The following is a 21,119-nucleotide window of genomic DNA, read 5'->3' as shown; positions in this document are numbered from 1 at the left end:
CTTAGGAGGTCAAAGATTACTGAGAGACAGGAGTGGGGAGAGCTAACCTGGCAATTACTGTGTGCTGTGATGTGTGCTAGGATTGGGGTGAGCAGGGTGGTCTGGGAACATCCAAGAGGAGCACTTAACTTAGACCCATTGGACTGGGGAAAGTTTCATAGAGGAGATTATCCTAGTCTCTGGGATTCACAAGGAGAACTAAAGATGGCGTGTTAGTTTTCAACTGAAGGTAATTTTATCCCTTCCCCTAGAGTGTTTGGAAATATGTATGGGCATTTTTTATTGCATAATGACTGGTATGTAGTGATGCTGAATGTGTGATTGCAAGAATTGTGACTCTTAGTTCTAGGGGTGGCCACAGCATCTTAACAGCATTTATCCATCTACCTATGATGCCTAATTTACATATCTATAAACACAGCCAGATGGGTGGAGACAGCAGAGCTAACATGTATCTAGGGCCAACACATTCAGGTTAGTTAGTTTCCATACGGCCATTCAGAGTAATGGTGTAAACCGTAAAACCCCTAATAGATCCAGTCACAGAAAAGGAATTCCTCACTCATTACTGTACAAGAATTCTGAGATTTCAGAGCTCAGTAGCACCTGCTTTCATTGTAGGTGTGCATGCCAACAAAGCAACCAAAATTTCATTGCAGGCATTCTCGTAGAGGGTATGATATTGTGGCTTTCTACCTAGACCTCGATAGAATAAGTATGAGTGTTGTGTGAATTATTAGAAAACTTTAGTCTTGATAGATTGCATGTTTTTATAATTGAAACTTTTTTATGTTAAACAATCCTATAAAAATATAAATAATTGGGAAAGGCTACCTTTGGTTGGTTTACAATCACGTCAAAGTCAGTGTAGTGAAGGTAACGTGATTCGCTACTGTCCCCATCCATGCCCATGCACCTCTGACAAGTGAGCAAGTCAACCATGTCAAATGTCTTGCTAGACATTCAGGCATAAATCAGAAATTTCCTCCCATTATAAAACCATCTGGGCCTAGTAGTGCTTTAGGGAGTAACTTTGTTATTTGACAACTTTCCTATTTCTTCCTTGGACATTGTCCGTTTAGAGTTTTTGTCCTTATTGAGGATAATTTTGGTAAACTATTTTCCTTAGAAAGTTGTGTGTCATCTAGCTTTCCAAATATATTTGCATAGAGTTATGGAAAGTAGTCTTTAATGATTTAAAATTTTTTCTTCTATTTTGATGGTTATGTCCTATTTTTTAACAACTTTATTAAGAAAATTCACATGCTATACAAATCACCCTTTTAAACTGTATAATTCAATGGCCTTTAGTATATTCACAGAGTTGTATATCCATCACCACAATTGATTTTAGGACATTTTTATTAACCCCAAAAGAAATCTTGCTCTCTTTAGCCATTGCCTCCGAATCTCCCTGGCCCTCAAGCACTAGGCAAACACCAATCCACTTTCCATTGCTATAGATTTGCCCATTCTGGACATTTCATATAGATGGAATCATGTAATGCATGGTCATTTGTGACTGGCTTCTTTTGCTTGGCATAATGTTTTTAAGGTTCATCCATGTCATAACATTTATCAGTACCTCATTTCTTTTTATTGCCTAGTATTATTTCATTGTGTGGATGTTATATCCCTCCATCATATTTGCCCTTTTGCTTGATTTTTTCGATAGGAGTTTGTCTATTTTGCCTCCTTATTCATTTTTTTCTGTTTTCTAACTTATTCAATTCTGCCTTTATCTTGAGTTAGTCCTTAATTCTGATTTCTTTTCGCTTGCTTGTTCTTTTTCTGTGCTTTTGAAATAGATTATTTATTTTCATTTTTATTGCTATAAGTACTTAAAGCTTTGAATTTTTCTCTGAGTACCTCTTTAGCTATATCCTACGGGTTCTTGTAAGTGGTTTTTCCATTTATTGGTATTTTTGAGAAATTCAGCAATTCAAGTTTGTATTGTCTTTGACTCAAGAGTTGTTTGATAAAATGTTTAAATATTTCCAAATTTAAGAAGGATCTCTTAAAAAACATGTTATGAATTTTTAGTTTTATTGCATTGTCATTTGTATCTTTTAAACATATCAAAATATTTTTTTCTTAATTTCTATGAAAGTTCCATGTGCACTTGAAGTTGTATTCTTTAGGCAAGTTACCAAATATTGCTTTCACTCTTTCTACATGCACTGTGTTTACCCATTTACCCGAGGACAATGATCTTAATCTTCTATCTAGTCACAGGTCAAAAGTCTAAGATCTCCACGTTATGCTATTGTCTCTCTACGAAGTCTAGCTGTGGCTCTGCTTGGTTAAAAAACCTATAAAGCAAAAAGACAAATTTTCTGCTGCATCTCCATATACCCAATATACAACTGGGGGACAGGGACAAGCTAACAGTAATAAGCACTCCTGTTCAGAAAGAGGAAAGGTGAAAGTGACAGTGCTGTCATTTGTCCACACATTCTTAATCCTGTTGGGCAGACGTTGTTAGGGAGCCCTACATCAGTGTCAGGAGTCTTCTCTGATTAGACCCTGAGTATGCTTTCTGGCAGCAGCTTTCTTTTCCGTTGCTGTCTGTCTGTCCCTTGGCTCTGCCCTGTGTGATCTTTTCTTTTCCATTATTCTCCTTGACCACACCTACAATGGATGTTGTAGAATATGCTCTCCTGTGGATTGGTCAGCTTTCTCAGTTCATTTCCTGTTCCCAGAAGTTTGGATGTCCAAGGATATTTCAAATATTGAATAGTTAAAGGATATTTAAATGCAGACTCCTAGCTTGCTCCAATATAACTTAATTCACTGGGAGGGCCTATCAGCAGGATGAACTTTGCTGCAGGACTAAGCTTTAGTGGAACTTTATCTCAAAAAAAGTCTTTCTCAATTTTCTCTCTTACCATTTGAGATCTAAAACTGTTGACTCTTTTGACATTTTAAGGCCCCAAATTTCTGGAATCTCTCATTTCCCTTTACCTTCTTGTAAACCAGCCAATCTCCTGAAGTTATCTCCCTCTCTCTTTTTTAAATAACTTGGCAAAAACAATTGTCAATAGCAATTCGCATGTAGAACTAATACGCTGTTTTTCAGTCTCTTTCCTAATCTCACTAAGAACATGATTTGACTCTTCACCTACTGGGGCTGTCAAATGTTTGACCTTTCCAGCCGCTGATATCAGTTTCAAACCTATTGTCTTTGCCTGGCCTTTAGCCAGTGCCATATATTTTAGATTTTTGTTACATATCACCCACCCCACTTCTGGCACTAATTTCTATGCTAGAATAGAATAGGCTTAATCTGTGATAAGGGACAGCTCCAAAGATCTCAGTGGCTTAACATGTAAACATTTATTTCCTGCTCACACAAAGTCCACTGTAAGTTTTTGATGGGAGGTAGGCACTCCACATAGATACTCTGGGACTCAGGCTGATTGAGGCTCCATCATCTAGAAAGTCATCAATTGCTCTGACAGGGGAAGAAAGAGTTGAGAAGTATACAAGAGCTTTCAATGTCTTAGCCTAGAAATGGACACATATCATTTCTGTTCATATTTATTTTATTGGCCAGAACTAGTCAAATGGCCCCACTCACTGCAAGGGAGCTGGGAATTTTAACTTCTTGTATTCCGGGGAAAGAAGGGGAAATTGTATTGGGGAGCATACTGTCTCACATACGGAAGACCTTGTAAAACTCATCTCCTAGGTAAGCTCTAGGGCTAGACTTTTGTCCCGTCTAGTCCTAAAGCCGTTACCCATGTGCAATGCTAGCAAACACTCTGAGGACATCAGCAGATTTGGTGTTTTGAAGTTCTACTCACTCCTTTGGTTACAGGCTTTCATCTAAAAATTGGCCCAGAAATTCCCCACTGGATTTTCAGCTCTTAAATATTTTTAATGTGTTAGAAGTAAAATATATATACTTTATCTAGCATTTTCCACTGTTTTCAGTGAAAGAGTTTATCTGCATAACCATGGAAATGTACTTTGGCTGGCACTGCGAGAACTCCCACCTCTGGGCGATCCCATTACCGAGATTTCTCGCTGCAGCCTCTTGTCTGCACTTCTTCTACTTGTCTTCGACTGGATCTTGGTCACTTATGATAGCCCTTGCACATGATGTAATCTGGGAATTATAACTTTTGACTTTGCCAAAAATTTAGCTTGCTTTTCATTTTTCTCTTTCCTTTGTTGCTTTTGAATGATTTCTAGGAAGAAAAGGGAAAATGCTCATTCATGTAGCTATGTTCATAATGGAAGACTGTTTTAACTCTAAATTTTATTCATGAAGAAAGGCTTGTTCTTTTGTTTTTAGTGTGAATTAAATGAATTGCTTTGAAACCAAAGAACCTTGTATTATCTACTCAATATGTGTTGCTCATGGACTCACGAAGTGTGCGTTAAGAAAGACCTTAAGCTCACATAATATAAACTTTTGATGTTGTTTCTAGAGTAATTAATTCAAATTATTTAAGCTGGCCATATTAAGACTATCGGGATAGGAGCTTACACAGGTAATGAGGTGTTTGCTTTTGTTTTGCCAGGAGGCAAACTGGTCTTCATGCCATTCATGCCAGATATACTGTCAAGGTGTTCTTTGGACTATAGTAATTACTAATATAAATATAATGCACTTTAAAACTCTGTCTTTCTTCAGTCCTACTCTTCCACCACACAGAGTGTATTTAGCCAGTCAATATAAGCTGCTTTTGGTGGGGAGGATCAAAGAAATCCTAAGAAATACCCTAGGATTTGAAAATAATCGAGATCCAATTGTTGAAACACAGGGTAACAGAATGTCCTGATCCTGGTTTGACCAGGACAGTCCTGGTTTTCACCATTTCCAGGGTACTTAGTACCTCATTTCCCTCTAAGTGTCCCAGGGATGATAATCAATATAATGTCACCTTATTTAATACATGTCCCTTCAGCTGTTTTAAAAGTCATGCGTTTGGCAGTTAATCAGACTGACAACATTTATTTAAGGTTTAAACTAAGACAGAAAAATGTCTGCACTGCTGTGTCCCTTTTGTTTCCTCCCAATATTCTCCATAGGATCTCCTGATTTTGAAGATTTTCTATGAAGAAAATTCATAATAATTATGAGTCTTATTTATGTGCCACTCAATATATGTTGAATGAAGAAAATGACTTCACTTATCTGTTTGCATCAAATGGTTTTATTTTTGAGTGTAGTTTAGACCTCAAATTCTGTGGTTTCATGGTTATAGATGCACAAATCACATACAGCATGAGACACATTGAAAAACAAAGTCCTTCTTCATAAGTCTGAAATGTCACATTTCTCCCAAGGACCTAAGATTTTCTTTATGACTCTGCAGATACGTCTAGAAGTCTTCATTTGTCAGTTTGATGAATGTGCCACTAAATAAACTACCTTGGCATGTAAATCCTTTGCCCATGAAATCTTTAAAGACGATTGTCAAATGTTTCTTTGTAGTCTTTGATTCTATTGGTTTTCTGCTTCTAATGTGTCAGGAAATATAGCTGACTCTGGGGAGTAGTTTTCTTTTAAAGTTCTAGATAGCGGATGATTATAAAACCTAATAGAAAAGGTATCTTTCTCTTCTCATTTCGGTTAGACTTACATCAGAAAATACAATAGCTGACAGAGTAGTTGTAAACTACATTAATAATTCTAAAATTCAAAATTAATATAGTCTGCCATCTGGAGTTTTAACTAAACATTTTTAACATCTTTGAAATACACAAAGAAAGTGTGTCTCTTGTCAAGTAACCAGAAGCTATAATTCAGCTTAGATTTTCATTGTTCTTGTATCAGATATTGCTCAGATTCATACCCCTTTTGCAATCAGTGTTATGCATTTGTATGTTGAGAATGTTCGCATTCAGCAAGTAGGTTTGTAATTCCTCGGGAGACAAGTTTTTGTTGTAAAGGACTAGCATCCATGTGCATGGTCACTTCCTCTTTGCGTGCACTTTTGCGGAGTGATCTGGGATGTTCTTCATTTTTATGGACACACTTGAAAGCCTTTGCTTTCAGCATTTATATTAAAGTGACATAACAAAATATAAGAACATTCAATCAATCAAGCAATCATTTAAAATTTAATGAACATTTACGATGTATTAGACTATGCTCGGCACTGAGATCACAAAGATGAGTAAAAAATAATCCCTGTGTCTAAGAAGCTCTTAGTCTAAGGAGAAGGCAAATTCATTAATGGATAATTATTTTAAAATGCGAAAGGTGAAGCAGTGATAAAGATAATGGTTTCTTTGCAAACCCCCACTTTTCTTCCCCCACATAGGCATGGGAGCACAGAAACCCTAGAGTGTAACTTGGTCCACTTTCCTGCAAGGAGAATCCTATGGTCTAACCCCACCCTGTCCTCTACTGGGAGCTGGGCTGCTAGGGCTTGGGGAAGCCTGAGAGTAGCTGCAGGACCCTGCCTGAGTATGCTCTGGACTTGAGTTTGTTTAGTTCTGCAACTCACTTGAAGATGTGCATGTGTTTACACAAGGTGCCTTACAGATCTGATTTGATGTGGAATCATCCACCTCTTACAGTAGAAAACCCAGTCTCCCAAAGGACCCCAGAAACAGACCCAGAAAGTCCTTTTGACAAGGCATTACTTGGGACTACATTGGGCCCGAGGAGATAGGAAGAACAGGATCTAGAGGGATCCGGTGATTGTAGGGTTGGTGGCAAGAAGTTGGATACCAACCGGATATGTTGGGCATTTGTCCAGCGTGGGACCTGCTCATGCTGTTTTTGCCCTACTAGATTCTGTTGACCTTAATCCTCTCTGAATCAGTCCAAGTGGCATTTTTGACAACAGGGTCATGGTTCCAAGCTCCTTTTCACACAGTTGGCAGCTCTGATCCTGTCCTGTCAGCGCTTTCCTCATTCTTAATTCTATTCATATTCATATTATTTCTCCCTCAGTAGGGTAGAGAATGTACATTTCATCTCTTGTAATTAAGGATGTCTTACATAAAGATTTCTCATATAAAGAAAAAGCCACAACATTCACCACTGGGCTTGATAGAGCAAGGTCCTCAGCAGAAGCACGGCTGCTTGTCAAAGAAGATTCTGGCCCTGCTGGCAGGAAGTCCTGAGAGCCCTCCTCCCAGCAAGAGTGTCAGCCCGTACCTGCATGCCTGGCATTGAAGACACAGCTCTTCCTTCAGTCAGCAGCATGGAATACCTGTATTCAAGCTGCTTTGACCTTGAACTGACTGCTGACCAGCTGCTGTCAAATTCGTGTCTAGGCAAACAATATCTGCAGAAACCAGTCTGTGGACTAAACCAGTGCTGGTCAACGGTGACCTTTTTACTAATCCAAGGTGATGTACAAATTGTAAAGACAATGTAGCAAGTTTGTTTGTTTGTTTGTTTTGAGGAAGATTGGCTGTGAGTTAACATCCTTGCCAGTCTTTCTGTATTTTGTATGTGGGATGCTGCCACAGCATGGCTTGATGAGCAGTGTGGGTCAGTGCCTGGGATCCGAACCCGCAAACCTGCCAAAGTGGAGCTTGTGAACTTAACCACTACACCACTGGGCTGGCCCTGCAAGTGTTTTATATAGCAAATTTATTCAGTTGAAAGGACTCTGAGATTGTTTTTACTTATCTTTAGGGTTAAAGGTCTTCTTATTAAAGGTGATAGATGGTTATTTTATTTTTAATGTTCTGTCAAGACAAAAGTTGTCAATTTTTTGTTGGTTCTACAAATTTGGGGGGAAGGTTTTGCTGCTCCATGAAACACTCAGTTTTGGGAACCACTGATCTAAGAGTCTGGTATGCAACCATCCTCTACAGCTTTCTCAACCTTGGCATTTTTGACATTTTGGGCCAGATATTTCTTTGTTGTGGGAGCTGTCCTGTGCCTTGTAAGATGTTTAGCAGCATTGCTGGCCTCTACCCACTAGATACCAGTTAACAACTCACCCTATCCAGATCCAACCACTGAAAATGTCTCCAGACATTGGGCAAATGTCTCAGAGTGGCTTGGGGTGGGTGGGTGGCGGCTGTGGTAAAAAAGTTTGAAAGTTACTGTTCCAGAGACATTGTAAATTTTGCTTTATTTATTATTCTCTCATAAGGAATTTTTATTGCAATAAATGACTAGTCATGGCCAGTTGTATGGTGACCATAAATAAATGCAGGTAGCAAGGACAATAGGGCTATATAAAGTATGTATGTATTATTTTACCTTTGTTATTTTTATGCATATATAGACATATATTTTTGTCTCACAAAGATGCTGTAAGGCTTAATTGGTATTGACAAAGTATTTAACAATATCCAACTGAAGCATATTGTAGATAGATACAATATTATTATACATAACAGTATTTTGCATTACTATGTCACTTTTCACTTGAGACTCTAAATCCATTGATTCATTTGTTTCCTCAGTGTATGATTCTCAGTCCATCTTGGGGAAACTGAGGCACAAGCCAATGTTTGCCTGACATAATATAATAAAGTCAGGGAATTAATTAGGTCTCCCATTTCCTTTATAACACGCTAATGATTTTTACTATATTTTTATGTATAGTAAGTATATGTTTAGCGTATATTAAATATATTTTTATATTGTATTTTATATTGTATTTTATTATAGTTTATAATTTTTACAGATGTATATTTCTCTTTGCTAGGCTGGCAGCCTCTTAGAAGTAGAGGTAGATCTTTTTCAGCTGTTTATCTCTCAGAGCCTGAGGGCTGTGGGCACACCATCATGGGCAGCTGGCAGGCATTAGGGAATGCCAGTTGCATTAGCCCCGTCCTCCAAAGAAACACTTTCATTATAGATTTGTGTTTTCAATGCTGGGCTTTTGGCTGCTATCTGAGATTGTCATAAGAAAAGGAACATTGCTGCATCTTTTGTAATAATCTAGTTATAATACAACTTAAAATATATGGTGGGATAATAAAGGCAGCATTCTGATCTTTATGGGAGCTGATTATCTTTACCTTCATGGACCCCTTCCTTCATAAAAAAAAAAAGTTAAAAATGATACTTTATGACTGCATTGGTATAGACATGGATATAATCCAAGCTGGATTATATTCTTTTTTTGTGATTTAAAAATAATTAAAACACTCTCGTGGACCCCTAAAAGTATGGCGAGCCCTGGGCACTGTGCCTATGGTGTGCCTAATAAAGAGGTGGACCCTGGAGATAATACATTGAAATGTTAATTAGTGCTTTGCCCCTTCATTCCTATGCTCATAGGGAGGTATTCTAGTTTTATTGTGTCAAGGAAGAATGACCCAGTTGGCAACAAAAGAGCCAAATTCTTGGCTTTGGGGTTCAAAAACTTGGGTCTTAGGATGGCATCACAGATTTGGAAGGATAGATGAAGAGCTGGGCTTCTCTCCCATCGCAGATGAGTTCATGTACTGAAGATGGAGGAAACCAGAGAAGTTAAGAACATGCGGATTTGTCCAGGATCTCAAGTTGGAATTAAGACTTTGGAAATCCTAGAGCAGATTGGACCTATCACTGCCTAGTCCTCCATTTCCAGGGTACTGTTTTCAGAGCTGTTGAAGTGTGGGGCTTCTATGTGTCCCCCAAGTCCAGTATGGTGGGGACAGGAAACACACCCCTTTTTGGTGGGCCAGGCAAACAGCTCAGGGACAGCATCTGGCTTTCCAGGAACCTGGTTGGAGAGGGACCCAAGAAGGTTTTTAGTGGGCTAGATAGTGGCACCCTTGTGGTAAAGTGCCGGTCTACACAAGAGTCTGTGTGGCAGGACTAGGAGGACAACAGAGATCTGCATGGATCCATAATGGAAGATCACAGGAGAATGAGGATGTTTCCACTGATGCTAGCAAAGAGAGATGATGACAACAAAGATGGATTCTTGGCATGGTCATACCACACAAACCCTTTAGAATTGGAAGGGATCCAGAATTGACCAAGATTAAGGTTTTTCCTCTTGACAATATGAGCACTTGGAAAAAAATTAAGTACAATTATGGAAAAATAAAATTGCAATTCTTGCTCATCAGAATTTTTTGAAGCAGATTAGTATTCATTATACATAGATGTTTATGGTACTTTACAGTATTTGAAGGACCTTCCACCTTTATTTTTTTTCATTTTAACTCTTATAAAGAGCTTAAAAATTGTTTCTATTGTTTCTGTCCTCATTTTACACATGTGAAAATGGAAGCACAGAAAGGTTAAGCAACTTGCCCAAGGTCACACAGCTAGGCTTGGCTGAACAATGACTAAAACTTATGGCCCCTTTTACTCTATCAATCCTGGTTCTTGATGTTGTTCAGTATTCTCCCTAAGGACTTCAGTGAGCACTGTGAGGCTCTCAAATAATGCTGGTATGGTGCCATAATGCTTTTAGTGTTTTGCAATTTAATGTTCAGATATGAGGAGTGTAGAGGGCTCACATGCTAGAGGTCTGCCACTCCACCCTGGGCTCTTTTGCTGCTGTGTTCTATGCAGAGCTCTGCATCTATGCTTGGAGGTGGAGAGAAAAGAATATAATTTGAGTGTGATGCAGGGGCCCACCCCCAGTGCAGTGGGATGAGGTGGGAGGCCAGTTTGTCAGGGGCCTCTTAATTTGGATGCTGGGTACCTCATCCAGATTAGTGAATGCTGTTCTGTTTACACAGCCCTGTGCCCACACTCACCACATTGTACATTTTTCTTGTTTAATTATCTGTGTCTCTCGCCAGACTGTGAGCAACTGAAAGCAGGGACCGTGCCAGGCAGGGAGCATCCCCATTGCATCCCCTGAACCTAGCGAAATGCCTGGCGTATTGTAGGTACTTAAAATATTTGCTGAGTGAGCGAACAAATGGATAGATGGATGGATGGATGGATGGATGAATTCTTGGGTACCTCAGTGTCCCTTACACAATCCTAGCCCTGTATCCCTTAATAGCAAGGCCCGTTCTGAGGGGTGTTTAGGTTCAGCTTCCTTTATCTCATCGGAGAAAGCTTTGTGAAAATAGCTACTTCTACCGCAGACCACTTCACTTTCTTTTCCTTCCCTATTCCCAGATCCCTCCTTTATTATTATTTCTAACCACCCTTTTAGTCAAGATGTTTGGAATATTTTTTCTTCTTCCATTTACGTGTTTTAAAAACTGTTTTTTCTAGCTTATGTTTAATTGTCAGCTTCCTTTATACCCTTTGTAGAAGCAGGAAGCACATGTTATAAATCCATATGAGCAGATACTTCGCTCTCTCTTATTTTGAAAAAAAGTTGTAGTTAAAATTCGTGGTAGGAAAAATTTCTAAAGTGGCAAGTTGCCTTTCTGAGATATTACTGTGTCTTATTTTAGAATTTACTTTCAGTAACTAATTTATATTATTAACTAAGATTCACTTTATTGGAGTCACTGAATAATTGCTGTGTTGGATAAGTATTGTTTTGTGATATTATTAGGTTTATCACATGTGCTAAGGTGTTTTTAGGAAGTAGGCTCGGCATTACTTGAAAAGAGATGGAAAATAATGTATATGTACCAAATCCAGTAAATTTATAATTAAAACAATGTCACAAATACACTAAATTTTCATTGGGTAATTTTTTAAAAATTTAAATACAGCAGATGATAAATAAGCTTTATCCCTTAACAGATTCTAAATTTTTTCTTAAGGCACCATGACAGAGAAGCTTATCCCAAAGATTATGATATAGAGGGTCCTGAGGAAGTAAAAAAACTGTGTAATTCAACGTATTGGCGATTGGGAACCGATGAGCCCCCAGTAAGTAGCTGCTGCTAATTCCTTTCGGTCTGGAATCTTCCTCCTAGTGAAACATGGAAAAGGAAAGGGAGGAGCACTTTGTCAGTGCCACCCCTCTCGCAGTTACTCAGGAAGGCGACTCAGCCATTGTGTGCTTCAGCGACCTCACCTGCAAAATGTGTGCACTGCATAAGGTTATCAGGGAAATTAGATGAGATAAAGCAAATAAGGGGCTAACTCCGTGTCTGGCACATACAAGTGCTCAAAAAATTATTACTGCGATTGTGATGCTGCTGCTGCACCTGCAGCGTCTCGTTGGATGTCTCTTTTCACTTTCACAATAACCTTGTGGAGTAGGTATTATTATCTCTATTTTACAGACAGGGACAAACTCCTAGAGGTTAAGCAACTTACTCAAAGTCACACAGCTAAGGAGTGGAAGAGTGAGAGTTTGAACCCAGTTCTTTGATTTCCAATCTTTTGTACTTGCCTTAAGGTGGTGGCGTCATGAGGAATTAAAACAGGCTACTAATATTCTCATAACGTTTGTACAACCTAGTTACAAAGCGAATATTCATTGTTTAATTTCTGTTTGAATTGCTGTCAGTGGGTTACTGCTTGGCTATTTAGGTGTCTGTCCAATCAGCATGAGGCGGGAGCTCAACTCCCCAAAAACCTCCAAATTGTGTCCTATAATGTTAAGAGCTTTGTGGATAGTTGAAGCCTCAGTTTAGCCTTATAGGATGGTCTTGGGGCCCTTGGAACTGGTAATTTGACAAGGGTGGATGTGAATGTGTTGAGAAGACTGGGTTTGTATCACATTCTGCCATCAAAAGCTGGGCTAGTTTGAAATAGGGCAGGCCTAGGAAGATCCATAATTCTACATTGGAAATGGTTCTAGAAGATTTTCTGTTCTCCAAGGTTATGGGAATGAATTAGCTTGGCATGGTCTGTGACTTTTCCTCCCTTTCTCAATGAACAGAGAGTAATATGGATAGCGTGAAAAATGGGGACTTATTATAAAGATACAGATGCCTGGATATGTGGAACCAGGAAACTTACAGGAACAAAACAACTTTAAAGCAAGACAACTCTCTCTCTCTAACACACACACACACACACGCACACACGCACACACACACGCACACACGCACACACGCACACACACGCACAGTCTCTCTTGGCATCTCTATTTCTCTCTGCTCCATTGTTCTATCGCCCCACAACCCAAATCGCTGAGCCATTCTGATGGTTCCCTCAGTTTCCATTCCACCCTGCCCTCTTGCCTTTGCCTCAGGCTGCCTCATTGATCATTAGCCAGTGTCTGATGGGGCTCTTGAGTCTGATGCCCAACTCAGTCAATAGCCACCCTGCCCCACTGCCCCAAATCCAGCTGAATCTTGCTTTCTTGAAAATGAGGCTGTGGTCAGGACAAGAGCAAGTTGGACAAGGCAGGCATTGCCTGGCATGCTCTTAGCATCTTTGTCCCTTAAAATACATTTATTTTTGGTCTCTAAATGAAAATGTTCTTTGTCTCTGGGTTGTGGGAGGAAGTGAGATGAAGTGAAATATGAGTTGTAGGAACCTCATACATTCACTCCTTACATTCTATGCATTATAACAGTCAAGCCTCAGGTTTAATAGAGGATGTATGAATATAATAATATTTACCTTCTCGATGACTTTTATTCATGGTCATTGAAATCTTGTCCTTTCTCTACTAGTTTTGTAGGATGTATTAGATAGGAAGGAAAATAGATCAAGGAGTCACTGTTTCTGATCAAACTGCTATTCTCATATCTTGATAGTAAGTTACTTTTTTTCTATAGACTTTTCATATATAAAGCACTTGTTCATCCTTCTTGTTTCTTGTTCTTCTCAACAAAGTTATACAGTTGACAAGAAAGATATTATTATTCCAGTTCTAAACCTAGACTCACTGATCTTAAATGACTCACCTGAGGTCCCAGGTGAAACAAGAAGGAGAGGGATAGAGGCACAGAGCCTCCATACCTTCATGTCAGGTGGGATGCTGGATGTGGCAGGAAGACGGATGAGTTCCTCTTTCTCTTGTCACAGGGTTTTGATAGAGGCCTAAACACTAGAACACTCTTGATAGTTGGTAAGAACACGCATCCTAGAGCAAGATACTCAACCACCTAGGCAGGCCCTACTGAGATTCTAAACTAGGTCAAGCCAGTATGAGTGGTTACATCTTTGAAGACTAGAGTCGTAAGAGGATTTATTTAGTTACTGATTGTGTGTCTCTCCTTCCTCATTTGAGAGGGCTTTCAAGGGAACCATTCAGAGAGATTAATATCTGTGCCCTGGAATTTGGAGGACATAGGGTCCAGGCATATGACACAGACCTGAGAACCTAAAGGTGTGAGATCATACCTGATCTGACAGAGCAGAGAGGGAGAGAGAGAGACCGAGAGGGAGAGAGAGCAAGCAGTCCTTGAAGCAGGGATGGTGGTGGTCAAGGATGTATGAGTGTAAGTTTACCCCTTGGACCTAGTGAACAGAATTTTCTAGAGCACTCTTGAAAGAGCTGCCTAGGGTAGGAGCAGGGGGCAAAGAAACCCAGCACAAGAGACTTACCAGATACCCAAAGCTCAGGAAAGGAGTTACAATCAGCCAGGAGGAGAAGCTTTGCCTGCTTCCAGCAAGCTGCAGTTGGAGGTCCTAGTAACAGAACCTCTGGAAACAATTACAAATGTGTCCCATGAGAAAAGTCCTTTTTGAATGTCCTCTAAGTCCAGGGCCACTAGCACAGGGCAAGAGAATAAGGGCCGCTTAACACTATGGCTTTTTGCCTCACATCCTCCCATTAGCCAGACCTTGGAGAGGCCTATGGGGGTGGTGGTGGGAGTAGATGAGAGAGGCCCAGAAGGGAAACAGCACTTGAGCAAAGCCCCACTTGCTTCAGGCTTTCAGGCCTAAAGCAGGACCTAACTGGGAAGGAGAGAAGCTTACATCTAGTACAGGTAAATGTTTTGATTATTTCACTGTACTGGAAAATTTCATAACTGAAATGAGATCCTTCTTGAGATTGAGGGGCCCAGAAAAGCTATGGGACTTGCCTAAAATTTCCATTAAGCAAAAGGAAAGAACCAGCCATCCATGTGGGATGGAAGGAGCAGCTTGATTAAAATAAAGTTGCTTCATGATTGCATCCTACTGATGCAGTAGGAGCAATTCAATAAGATAATTACATGAATAGTGACTCATTTCATCCTCTGGACAATTCTTCAGGCAGGTACCACACAAGACCTGCATTGTGTAGATGAGGAAACTGAGGCAAGTGAAGCTTAATCACTTGTTCAAAGTCAAACAGCTAGCAAGTATTTTAAAAATTAAAATCCATTTTTCTCCTCTGGTTCCAAAGTCTAAGATCTTAAATGCTTTTCCAAACTGCCTCTTGGAGAGCCAAATTGCTCCGCTCCCAGCCTGGTGGGCTTTTTACCCCATGACATTACATCATCCTCCTTGCAGAAAAATGGACCTGATTTTTTTTTTTCACTCTGGCTTGGGCATTGTGTACATTTCACTGCATATGTATTGAGGCTTTGATTTCTTGCATCTTAGCTATAACCTCTGTCCAGTTTCCTAAAATTATGTCACACACGTGCTGGCTAGCCCTATTTCCATCTGTTTCCCCTCCTAACTGCCTTCTTAGCATTTTTGTTCTTTTGCAAGATTGCTGCTGAGTAATTGATTCCTATGTCCACTAGTGTTTCTGTTTAGCTGGTTGAAGGTCTCCTTGCCCTTAAATGCTGCCGCTGGGGCTAATGTGAGCATCATTTATATGTACCAGGATTTAAAATGAAACTTTGTTTGTCTACATTTTGGCTGAGACTCCAAAAAGCCAAGAAAAGAACCATAGTCCATGTGCCAAAGTGAAATATTCAGCCACTTAGGTGAGACCTTCGAAGAAGATGGTGCCCTTAGGCCACCACTCGCATGAAGGATATAAGAGGATTGAAATCCAAGAAGCCAAAAGAGGAGTTTGAGAGTAGAGACAGGGTTTTGGAAAAGATGTGCTGTAAGTGTCAGCTGAAAACCACCTTTGATGCCTGATGAAGTTAGAGCTACAAGGCTCTGGGGATCTGTCTGAAGCAGTAGAGCAGAAAGAAGGGAACTAGCCACATGTACATCAGTGGTGGAACGAGGATGAGTGAGTGGTCAGGCCCAGATGTGGCTTTTGGGGATCAAGTGTGGGCCATGTGGAAGAGAAAGATAACACGGAGCCAATTCAGAGCCTGCCCAAGAGCCCCTCAGTTAGGGATGGGAGGGGAATCAGCTGGATTCCCAGGGGCTGAGGCAGGACATTTAAGTCCAGCCAGTGGCATCCTGTGTCATGTAACATGCCATTGAATGCTCCGAGAAAGGATCTACCAGAACACTCCAAGAAAGTCAACTTTGAACTTCTACCAATGCCAGAGAGCATCAGAGACAGACATGCCAAGAGGAAACCAAAACAGGATGACTCTTCCACCTTTCTTGCCTTTACCTCTCTCCTTCCTCGTATCCCCATACCCTTGGCTTCAACTCCCAAGGAGCCAGAGGGAGTTGGGGAGTAGGGAAGAAGTTCAAGGGGGTCAATTGGGAAGAAGTCAACTGTGCTCCCCTTTTCCACTGAGGTAGTCCAAGCCACAGCAGCCCAAGGTGAAGGAAGGAGAATCTTTCATTTTAAATGAAGTGTGAGATTTGACTAGTACCTGGGGCTGGTTATTTTACTTACCTCAATAAGACTCTGGGACAGAAGTAGCCAGAAGGTTTTTATGTTATCTGAGAATGACCAGAAGAATCCTGGGACCTGTCCTATATTTCATTAAGGAGCATAGGAAAGAATTAGACCTCCAAATGATGGAGGAAGAATAGATTCGTTTTCTGATTGTATCTACTTACAAGTCCCACTTGTTCAATGAGCCAGTTGCCCATTTGCATATAAAAGAGCAGCCCATTCACATCATCACTCTCTATCCACTTCCCTTACGTTAGGTTTTTTCATGGCAATTAAATCACTGGACATATTTTAGACTTATTTAGTTGTTAATTGTCTGTCTCCCTCTACTAGAATACAAACTCTTTGACAGAAGGGACTTTGTTCTGTTTTGTTTTCTGCTGGATCTCCAGTTCCTGGAATGCTTCCAGGCACATAGTGGGTGCTCAATAAATATTTGTGGGAAGAAAGAAGGAAGAAAGAAAGGAAGGAAGGGAGGAAGGAAGGAAAGAAGAAAGGAAGTCTACGTTCAACAAACATGTATTGAGGCCTTATTATTTTGCTAAGTGCTGGGGTAAGAAACATTATATCAAGTTATTATGCTAGTGCTGGGGTAAGAAATATAATTCAAAACAAGGTCCCTGTACATCAGGAGCTCACAGGCTTATGGGGGAAAGGGGGCGTACAACCACAGTGGCAAAGTGTATGATGGATGCTGTGACAGGGAGAAGATCAGGATCTGTGAAGGGCCCCTGAATTGAAATGAGTTGAGGGGAGGGTCAGGGATGGCTTTCTAGTGGAGGTGGCCATTGTGAAGCTCCTGAATGAACCCTAAAGGAACCATCTGTTGGTGGAATCTGGAAACGTACCACTCAGGTTTCAGTGGTGGCATAATTGAATTCCTACTCCAGTAGTCCCTCAGACTTCAGAAGGCCGAGTGGGGCCATGGAGGATGCAGATTCACGGGGGAGCAGTAATTCAAGCCACTGGAGTTTCTCTGATTGTCTTACTAGTCTAAGCGATCATGGGAAATAGTATTTTAAACAGCAGTATTTTGTTTTGGTATTTTATTTGCACTTTATTCAGGTGCTACTTAATTATACCAGAGTGAGTCCCACACAAACTAAAATTATCAGGAGTACTTCTATCATTGTTTCTTCACTTGTGAAATCCCTCACCCGAGAATCCTCACAGCACTACCAAAGGCCCTGTCACAATCATTCGTGTAAGACCACTTCGGAGAAAGTGCGTGTTGAATTCCATAAACTCAGAAGGCTTAGGTACACAACACATTTGATGTTGTGTCATAGAAGGTGAGAACTTTTCAGACATAAAGGAACAAAGAAAAACATGAGTAATTTTATTAAACAGATTTTTCTTATTTAGCTAATGGATCAATGCCAAGGCATTTTTGGAACTAACAAGACAACATTGATGAGCAAATCAGGCTAATATTAGTATTAACAGCATCATAGTCATTTTTGACTTTAAAATGGCAAATAAATGAACAGTACAAAAGTGTGCTAACATTCATTTTATGAATAGATGAAGAATAGCTAAGTAGGTCTCAAATATGAGCTGTTTTAGTGGATGAAAATGTGACATTTAAAAGTTAATAACCCTAAAAGGGGTACAGAAGAGTATAATTATACCAGATCTGAGAAATTCAATTATCATTTACTTAATTGGTTCAGGTATTTTTTTCTTTGATTGACATAGTAGAATAGTGTTTTGAGCAATATAATCTTACAGATGCTCCTTGCATTCAGATCTAAGTACCTAAAAGAGGCATATGGATCAAATTTTTGTAAATGGAGTACTTTTAAATGCCGCAGGAGGAGAACCACTTAAACCAGGAGAAAGGAAGATGTTCGGGGATGATGGGCATTTGAGTCAGGGCCCCCTCTTGCTTCCTCTCTCCATAATCTCTGAGCTTGGAGTCGATGCCACCAGTTCCAGCATCCTCTCCTGGATCTACTTTGGATTGTCTTTGCCAATATCAGCACAATTGCATCCACCTTTCCTGTTTCAGGAATTCTGTGTAAATTTTGGCCAGTTGAGTGTACTTTCCTTGTCTTCTGCTGCAACTATGTGTTTATTTATTCTAGCAAAGATTGTCTTTGTCATTTCTAGGAATTTGGGGCAGGAGTGATGGTAGCTGTCTGCCATTTTGATCCCATCACTCTCCTCAGCAACTCTTTTTCTATATTAATAATCATGCCCAAATTTAACTTTTAGAGAAACTAGATTTTAATTTTTCATGTATATCAGTTTGCTTAAGCAGGCATAACTGTTAAGTTGAACAAATGAGACTCAAAATGTACAATCATACCGCCCCCACCCCCCTGACATTCTCTGCCTCCACTCTCTATTCACCACACTTTGTGGAATTAATTCTTTCTCTACCCCTGGATAAAATCTTGTGCAGTTTCCATAATTTTTATGATCACTCTTAGATAATAAAATGTCTGCTGGTCACATTTCAATAATTAAAATAACCCATCAAAATTATAAATTTCATTTAAGGTTGGAGATATTCTCCTCCTCCAGCTAGGGTCTGCTCCAGGGAAGTATGCAGAGGGAAGTGGGTGTATGGGGCTGGGGTCGGGGGAGGGTTGGCTGATTTTCTATTTCTTCACTTGCTCTTTTTCTCCCTTTCCTCAGACAACTAGACAACTAAAAGTCCCTCTTGTGATTATTCTATTAATATTAATTACTTAACTGAGACTGGTTTTGTTATCTGAGAGTGATCAAAAGAAAATATGTACTTGTCCAAGATTTATTTCTAGGGGCAGGGAGAGGACCATCCCATAAAGGCGAGCTTGAACAGGCAGTGGAGAAAAAAGATGAAATTATTTTTCTGATTGCATCCCCTGAGTCCCAGCTGTTCAAAATAATGATGAAGAGGGGACCTCTTTTCTTCTCTGGGATCCTTTCAATAATCTGCATATGACACTACTGAGTTTACCTAGACAGGAAAACGGAGCCAGAATTTCCAAGGGCAAAGCCACTGCTGAGAAATAGGAATAGACTTTTGGATGATTTTTAAAGGTAAAGACTTTTGACAAAGTCTTGGTATTACTTGTTTTTGATGATGACTTTTTTGGCAACGGTGCAAAAAAGCCACAGTTGGTAGAGGGACTGTTGTTTTTTAAAAATCAGCCTCTTCCTCAGTTATGACTGAAGATCTAAGATGATAGATGCCGACTTCTCCTTCATTCCAAAGTGAAGTGCCGGATCACTGATGTAGAACATGCAAAGAATTTCGGGAGTATTTGGTTTTGAGCCTATTGGTCTCTCATCCACCTTGTAGATAAAAAAGAAGGAAAGAAAGAGGGAAAGAAAAGGTTGAAATTGAAGAGACCTGGCTGAGAGTATTTGAAATTTGGAGGAGCTGTTTGGAGAGAGTATGCATGCTGAGTCCCAGCCCTCTTGTCCCCATGGGATAGGGGCGGGAAGTATGTCCTCTTCACTTTAAGCTGCAGAGTAGGGCCTCAAGGATATCAGGGAGGGAATTTGATAGGTGTTCCCCTGAAGCTGGGGGATGTGGTGGACTCGGCTCTCTCTCATTCCTGAAGAAGCCTATGGCATCAGAGGGGTACTTGTATTGGGAAGTACCTGCACTTCCTTCAGCACGGATCAGAGGAGTATGCTTTCTGGGGACCCTTATAAGCAACCCGAGAAAGAAAGGTCAATTGGGGATCATCTACAATGAATCTTGCCAACAGAGATTCTGCCAGCAGGTAAGTTATCCTCAGCAGAAAGAGGCTGGTTACCCTCAAATGTGGAACTTGAGAGGAAGTCCTGCTCTTTCCCTTTACCAATTACCCAGGTTATCTGTCAACTGGGTTTTCTTAAATGCAGCACATATCGGAAGAATTCATCTTAGAAGATTAGAAATTGGATCTTTAAAAAAAATGTATACTCAGGAAAATGAGGAATAAGAATGATATTATGAAGTAAACTTCCTGTACAAACATTAGATATTTTTTATATTACCATTTGACTCAAGCTAGATTTTATTATGCAAATTAAATGGAAATTTTAGTGATTATCCTGTGAGTTTGTGATGTGTTAATTTAGCTATCTCACATACCAAATTGCCAGTCTCCAGTTTGTGATCTATATATAAAGCCCAAAAGACTTTTAAACATATGGAAGTTCTTTTATAAATTACCCACCCTTATGTCAGGTTATGAACATTTCTAGACCAAAGTGATTTTTCACATTAAGATGGTATAGGCTTAGGTTTGCCTACATGCAACAGAACCCACAAATCAACAGTGGCTGTTCACATAAGGTTTTATTCTTTCATTTAAACAGTCTGGAGGATAGCAGGTCAGGACTGGTATGGAAGTTCCAAAAATTGTCAGGGACCAATTCCTTCCAGCTTTCTGCTCTGCCATGCCTTGGGCAGGGCCCTAGATGGCTGCTGGAAACCTGTCATTATGTCCACATTCCATGTAGCAGGAAGAGAAAAACAGAAGGACCTTTCCTGGAGGTTACATAAATTACTTCCACTTATGTCCCATTGTCTAGAACCAGTCACTAGTCATATCTAATTAAAGGGAGGCTGGAAAATGTCATCTGAAACACCATGTACCCTGCTAAAATCTGGAGGTTACTGATGAAGATGGGAGGTCTAATATCAGGGGATAACATTTGCCTCTAATACAGGCCACACAGAGGTTAACAGTG

At 40.0% G+C, this 21,119-nt stretch overlaps 1 protein-coding gene across 4 annotated transcripts in view; it reads left to right on the top strand.

Moving 5' to 3' along the window:
* Nucleotides 1–21,119, top strand: part of CFAP95 (cilia and flagella associated protein 95) — a 68,535-nt gene that overhangs the window by 8,849 nt on the left and 38,567 nt on the right. For all 4 annotated transcript variants that reach the window (XM_046664800.1, XM_046664801.1, XM_046664802.1 and 1 more), the window contains exon 2: nucleotides 11,608–11,716. In XM_046664800.1, coding sequence (XP_046520756.1) covers nucleotides 11,608–11,716 — 109 coding nt within the window. The remainder of the gene's footprint in view (nucleotides 1–11,607; nucleotides 11,717–21,119) is intronic.

The sequence above is a fragment of the Equus quagga genome, chromosome 6, assembly GCF_021613505.1.
Source record: "Equus quagga isolate Etosha38 chromosome 6, UCLA_HA_Equagga_1.0, whole genome shotgun sequence".
Lineage (NCBI taxonomy): Eukaryota > Metazoa > Chordata > Mammalia > Perissodactyla > Equidae > Equus > Equus quagga.
This window is presented reverse-complemented; position numbering and strand designations above follow the sequence as displayed.